Here is a 7,209-nt window from a genome sequence, read left to right on the forward strand (position 1 = left end):
GGCATCTCAGCCCGGTGCAGCGCCTGGCTATCAGCCACTAGCTAGAACATTGATTACATAACAGTTTAACACATATTTCCTCCAGATACATTTGGTATTTTGCCACGCTTAATGCAACTCGACATTAAACATTAAAGTAGATTTTCCAGTAATGGCAGAAATGATGAAATTCTCCATTGAAATGAATAAAGTGAGGCTGCTATTCCATTTTTAAACTGAACTGTCATGAACTGCAGCAAAAACTGGTTTTATTGAGTAACAAACTGACCCGAGGTCAGCTCCGCCCCCGGGGGGTGCTGCAGTCTCAGTCACTGACACACAGGAGTGTAAACAAAAACAGTTTATTTATCAGAGGAACAAACAGCAGCAGCAGCACTGCCACTGGAGAAAACAAAAGCAGAGGGGGATTCTGGGTAATAACTGATCTGCTAGCATCAGCACGCACACGCGCACGCACGCACACACACACACACACACACACACACACAAACAACTACTTCCTGTCTACAGAGGAAGTGAACAGAGAGGCTCATGGGAAGCTGTCGTCATCATCTTCGGCCATTTCTTTAGCAAACTCCAGATCCTGCTGCTCGCGCTCCCGACGCTCCTGAATGCAACACACACGCACACACACACACACACACACACACACACACAGGTTCAATGCAGGGGACAGGAAGTTGCTCATCTTGGTTGATCAGACTCACTCAGGTTGGCTTCTAATCAAAGATCGATCAGGATTTAGATTTATTATAATTATTATTAGGGTAGCACAGTGGTCAGCACTGCTACGTCACAGCTAGAAGGTCTTGGGTTCGAATCCACTATCTGACCTCTCTGTGTGGAGTTTACATGTTCTCCTGTGTCTGTGGATTTCCTCCCACAGTCCAAAGGCATGCAGTTAGTGGAGTTAGCTTAGCTGGTCACTCTAAATTACCCACAGGTGTGAGTGTGAATGGTTGTCTCTCTGTGTTGGCCCTGCAACAGGTTGGCGACCTGTACAGGTGTATCCTGCCTCTCACCCTATGGCAGCTGGGATAGGCTCCAGCCCCCCCCCCCCAAACAGTATAAGTGGAAGAGAATGGATGGATGTTTATTATAATAATAATAATAATAATAATAATAATAATAATAATAATAATACAGACTCAAAGAGACTGAAAGCAAATCAAAGTGAGTTTCTTCTGACCTGCCGTTTCCTCTTTAAACTACAATGAAACGCTGCCACCCTGTGGTCACTTTTCATTAACCTTAACATCATGTACACTGCGTGTGTGTGTGTGTGTGTGTGTGTGTGTGTGTGTGTGTGTGTGTGCGTGTGTTACCTCTGCAGACTCCAGGTCCTTGTTGTAAGCTTTGGGGGGGAACCTCATGGCCTGCAGGAGGACAGACAGACGGGTGGGGGGGTTAGCGTCTGCTTCTCTCTCTAATCCGGTTTTTTACCAGCTGACACTCGTCTTAATCAGAATATTATACAACAGGTCCGGATCCTCGAGCCCCTCCCATCTTAAATCTGCTTTATTTTTAGGAGCAGATATACAAACTGCTGCTTTTAAAGAAAAAGGTTTGATTTATGAGAGAAGTGCTTCTCCATTCAGCCCTCGCTGCAGTTTTTAACCTCTAACTGAAGCTGCTCTGAAACAGGAAGTCAAATTAACAGCTGATGGAGCAGCTGATGGAGAACATCTCCACAATCACAGGAGGTAAAACACAGAGACCCTGAAGTCCTGCAGACATTCATAGTTCCAGTAAGACGACAGAAAACCCTGAAGCATGATGGGAACAGCACAGCGGTGAAGATGAAGAGAACTTTTTTAAATGTCAGCGGTATCATCATCATCATCATCATCATCAATCACCAGGACACAAGCGATCACAGCCTGTTTTCAGACAGAGAACAATGGATTCGAATCAGTTTTAGGGGTCGTGACCCTGCAGAGAGTCTGACTCAGTCTGTTCTGGCAGAGGATGACATCACTCATATTTACACATGGAAGCAACACAGAAAAGATCCGTTTACTTATAATAAATCTATTTTTAATGTGTGGGCGCGACAACGGAGGTCATCGTTTCCTCTGGACCTGCGCTCCACAAACACACCTGATCAGAGCTCGCAGCGCTATGACGACAGAGAGCCATCTGTGGGCGGAGCTTCTATCATATCAGCTCTTTGTGTGGTTCTAACTGTGAGTCCCAGGTGTGCATACATTCAAACTGATAGGTGAGATGTTTTGCTGCAGCATGGCGCTCAGGTGCGCTCTCACCTTGACGGACATGTTGTGGATGTCGAGGCAGAACGAGATCCTCTGGTGGAACGCCAGCTGAGGCTCTCGGGTCCCGTAGATGTCCATGGTCTCTTTGGACTGGACGAAGCCTTTCTCGTGGTTGATGCTGGCCTCGATCACGCCGTCACGGATCGCCTGTGGAACACACACGGAGGTCACACGGAGGTCGCGGGGTTAGCGTTAAATGGTGGCACTGAGTGGGTTTGTTTACCTTAGCGACGATGAACTCGGCGTCCTCGGGACTGTCGAGCTGCAGCTTCTGAGCGATGTCGGCGAGGGAGATACGAGAGTAGGACAGGCTGATCATCCGCACGCCTGAACACACACACACACACACACTGATCAGTAACACAGGCTGAACGGGAATGATTACAATCACCATCTCTGACGGCAGCGTGTGATTGGCTCACCGGTCTTGATGACGTTGTGTCTCAGGCGGATGATGAGCGTGTACGTCCCATCAGCCTGGAACTTCTCCCCAAACTGCTCCAACACCTGGTTAAACTTGGCCAGGTTACCTGTCCTCACCGCTGCGCGCACACACACACACACACACACACGCACACGTGACAATTTTTTAAATAAACAGAATAAAAAAGACAGAAAATGTGTGTGTGTGTGTGTGTTCACACTGACCCTGTGTGAGCAGGAAGTAGGGCATCAGAGACCGTTTGAGTGACGGCTGTCTGAACTGCAGCCTGTCAGGAATCTCTCCCAGCAGCAGCTCCACAACGATCAGCAGCTTGTGGACCTGAACGAGACCCGATCAATGCTTCAGTGATCAGCTGATCATTAGCACGCAGGCAGTGTGTGTGTGTGTGTGTGTGTGTGTGTGTGTGTGTGTGTGTGTACCGTCTGTTTGAAGCCCACTGCTGTGTGCTGTGGAGCTTTCCTCAGAGCGTTGGTCAGAGTCCTGCGAGCCTCCGAGTATTCCAGCTGGATCGCCTTAATACGACCTGCAGGAGGTCACATGACAGCAGGTGAGCACACCGTTACAGCGAGGACTCGGCGGTGCGGTGCAGCTGTGAGCTCACCTGTGTAGTAGAGGTATCGGGCCCACTCGTTATTGTTGGCGAGCTCGGGAAACACGGACTTGGACACGAGCTTCTCGGCCTGGTCGTACAGGTTGAAGTGCAGGTAGTTCCTCAGCAGCAGGTTCAGCAGCACCGCCTGACCATCGGCATCGTGACGCAGGGTCGCCTTCCGCAGGCGGGTGTGCAGGAAGCTGGGGGGGGGGGGGGGGGGGGGGGGGGGGGGGGGCACAATAGTCACGTGACCACCTGTCTGCAGGTGTGATGTCATCAGGAGAGGGAAAAGGTGGGTGCGTGTGTACCTGCGGATGGTGTCGAGCTGGTTCAGGAACTCGTACACTCTGGCGTGGTAATAATAACACTTAGCAGCGACCAGGTCGAGAGCGCGGCGGTTCTTCGACACGATCTTCTGCAGCAGGTCGTCCGACACTTTCTGAGCCTGAAACACAAACACAACAAGATCATCATCATCAGACCTTTTCCTCCTGCTGAACATCTGACTAAGAAGAAGCAGACAGGTGGGCACAGGTAGGCAGGCAGACAGGTGTTATCAGACCTCGGTGTATCTCTTGTTGTTGGTCAGGTGAACCACCAGGAGCAGCTGCAGGTACGCCTCCACCTCGGGCAGCAGAGGAGCCGACGCCGCCTTCCCCGTCCGAGGACGGAACTGGACGTCTCCGTCGGCCATCTCCATCGGCTGAGACACAAACACGGCACCGATCAATACCGACCATCCGATCGGGAACCTGACCATCACCTCATTTATCAGAAATAATCACAGTATTGAACTGATCTATCTGCTGAAGCTGAAACTCAGATACAATGAGGTTATTTCCAATAATCAACTTATTGATTGAGCTGGCTCATAAAATCCAACAGCAGCTTCTCAGAGGTCAGGAGTCACTTCCTGTTTGTCATTTATAGAAAGCTACAGCTCATCTCTGCTCACGCTAAACTGATAACTGGAGCCAGTTTGGCTCATCAATACTACTTATGAGGATACTTTATGATACTTTATTGATCCCACAATGGGGAAATTACAGTTAACAGAAGACCCATCCAAGAAGACAAACAAACAAACATGGGGAGATAGGTGAACTGTGGCCATGCTGCCCCCCTTCTGGAGGCGCTGCCGTTAAAAAGACAGAAACAACAGTGAAAACATTTAGGGATACAGAGTGATCAGTGATGTCACCTCCTCCAGGAAGCCCAGCAGGAAGTCTCGGGTGGCGGCGTTGTTAGTGAAGAAGCCACAGATGGCTTTGTGGAGCACGTTGGTGTTGAGGCGGCGGCTGGTGGACGGCAGCGCCCGCAGAGCGCGGAGGACAAAGCGAGGCTCCTTCCCCGACACGGCCTTCTCGATCTGCTTCACGTGCTCCTTAATGTCTGAGAGGAGGAGGAGGAAGGAGAGGGGAGAGAGGAGGAGGAAGGAGAGTCAGGCACTGTGCTGACAGGAATTAATTCCATGATGCATGTTTGCCCATTTCTGAGCTCATGATTATGGTGACCATGAATGCTCAGTACATGTTTACATCATAACATCAGTGAAAGGACGCAGCTGAAAACAAACACATTCCAGAGGACCCACAGACCTCAGATCAGCGTGCTGCTCACGTTTTTAATGCAAACCTTACCCCACCTCTCTGGATCTGGTGTAGATGTTACAGTGTGACCACAGCACACATTTATAGTCCCTAGAGCACAAAGAACGAGACAAACCCGAACCCGTGAGAGCGGCGCGTCAGCCTCCGATTACAATGCAGTGACAGCGCTGAGCTGCAGAGCTCCAGGCTTCAGCTGTTCAGCAGGTACTTCCACTGAGCCGACTCCTGTGCTTAAATCTGACTGATGCTGAGTCACGGTTACATTATGAAGCTGCTGCTGGCAGCTGGTTTGAGCAGGTTCACAGTCTGAATCAGGACGTGTGAGAAGGATGGAAACGTCCCGTTGTGTTTGCATGAATAAATGCTGCTGCACTCACAGATGAAACTCCTTTTCCCTCCATCACAAACATCCATGAACTATGAGGCTGTAACTTTGAGGCTGCTGGTGTGAGGTCACTTCAGGCTCCAGAAATGAAACTGAAACAGGTTTCAATCTCATTCCTTCTTTTTCTCCTACCTGTTCAGGACTGTCTCACCTGGTGCAGGTGTGACAGCACAGCAGGGGTTACGGTGGAGGGGGTAGAAATTAAACCCATCCTGAGAACATGAAGCATGAACAGTCTCTGAGCTGTAAACAGCACCGGTGCCAAAAGGTGATTTCTGCTATTTAAATAGCAGTAAATTACGCAGGTGGCTCCAGCCTTCATTTCTCCAGGTAACCCCTCACTGAGGCCGACAGAAGCTGCAGCAAATCAAACATCACAGCTCTATGAAGATGTTTGAAGCGACCGAAAGGACTCATGATCATAACCCTGAGCAGGTATAACGCTGAGTCATAAGCACATCTGCTAAACACAGAAACAGCAACAATCACGTCCTGGGACCACACCGAGCACCGGCCTGACTGTTTATCCGGTCTATGGGGGCTGCTGAGCTGATCTGGGGGGACTGCACCTGGTCTATGGGGTCTGAACCTGGTCTAGGGGGCCTACTGAGCGGGTATCAGTCGGTTTTAAGCTAACTAACTCTATCTGTCCGTTAGCCGCTCATGCTAACAGGCTAATTGCCGAGCTGCTGTTGTTCTCGGTGCGCCGGGCCGGCAGTAACCCGGCCCCAGTCCCGGACCTGCGCTGGGGGGTAACGGTGTGAAATAAAGCGAGGTTTACCCTCCAGGGTGAGGCTGTCCTGCTCTTTGGGCTGCTTGGCCACGTTAGCCGCCTCCTCCTCCGGCATCTCCACGTCCTCCGGCTCCTTCGGCTCCTTCGGCTTCTCTGCTTTCGAGTCCCGGTCCCGGCCTCCCGCCTTGTCGCGCCGCTTGGCCGTAGTCTCCTTCATGTTTTCTCTTGTAGATGTAGACGAACCGAGCGGAACCACAATGACTGGACAGTATTCCGCAGCGCAGAGGATTCTGGGATACAGCAGGCAGAAGGAGACGATGGCGGAACAGCACCGCAGGCTCGATAATCGAGAACAGAGGGCTCGATCGTAGGTGGAACTCAAGACCGTATGGATGATCGATGGATCCCCAGTCCTCTTAGCAGGTCTGATGTGACCTCGGGTGCATAAAATCAATGAATAATGACCTGTAGCCTCCCGAAAAGCGTCACATTAGATAAACCATCTTTTCATAGAGCAGATAATGACGGCCTGGGGTGGAAAATGAAGTGTTTTACACACTTTCTGCCTCTGGTGACATCACAGCTGCACGGTGACCCACCATCGCTCTGTAAAGGCCCAAAAACCTTTTGGAAACAAACAACAACACTGTGTGTTATAGCGGACACACTAACCCACGTGGTAAAAATGCTGTCCCCTTGTAATATAGTCCAGTCAGATACATGAGACGATGTCACATCAGGTGAGAACTTTATTTTCCATTGCCACACAATATGCACACACTCAGGCTGACCAGTAGAAATGTGGTCCAAAAGTCCGATAACTTGTGTGCAGCTGCTCCGTCCGTCTAACTAAGCTCTCCGCTGCTATGGCAGGGCTGCGAGCTGTGACTAACTGATAGCTGTATTCACTAGCGGAACAAATCAGAGCCGGCCCCCCAGCCCCCCCAGAAGCTTCGCCCCTGGCTGTATTCCTATTGGTCACTGGGCGAATCATGCTCCCTCCATGCCGCTAATGCATGGTCTGCAGGATGGGCTTTTTAACAGTGTGTTACTTTGTTATAAATCATTTATTAAACAGTTGCAGTGATTAATCTCTTCCCTACAAGTGTGAAATCCACTCAGTGAACTGGACCCTCTTCAGTATCTGTGGCTCCTCCACAGAATCACATGA

At 50.3% G+C, this 7,209-nt stretch overlaps 1 protein-coding gene across 1 annotated transcript; it reads right to left on the minus strand.

Annotated features, from left to right (window-relative positions):
- Window positions 1-325: 325 nt before the first annotated feature.
- psmd3 (proteasome 26S subunit, non-ATPase 3) lies at window positions 326-6,378 on the minus strand. The gene is made up of 12 exons (XM_030736780.1): window positions 6,087-6,378; window positions 4,512-4,702; window positions 3,873-4,013; window positions 3,619-3,755; window positions 3,320-3,510; window positions 3,138-3,241; window positions 2,922-3,036; window positions 2,696-2,815; window positions 2,497-2,600; window positions 2,265-2,420; window positions 1,326-1,376; window positions 326-607 (listed from the first exon to the last, which is right to left on the minus strand). The coding sequence occupies exons 1-12, from the start codon at window positions 6,253-6,255 to the stop codon at window positions 530-532; spliced, it is 1,557 nt and encodes a 518-aa protein (XP_030592640.1). The 5' UTR covers window positions 6,256-6,378; the 3' UTR covers window positions 326-529.
- Window positions 6,379-7,209: the final 831 nt, after the last annotated feature.

Source organism: Archocentrus centrarchus, chromosome 8 (assembly GCF_007364275.1).
Source record: "Archocentrus centrarchus isolate MPI-CPG fArcCen1 chromosome 8, fArcCen1, whole genome shotgun sequence".
Lineage (NCBI taxonomy): Eukaryota > Metazoa > Chordata > Actinopteri > Cichliformes > Cichlidae > Archocentrus > Archocentrus centrarchus.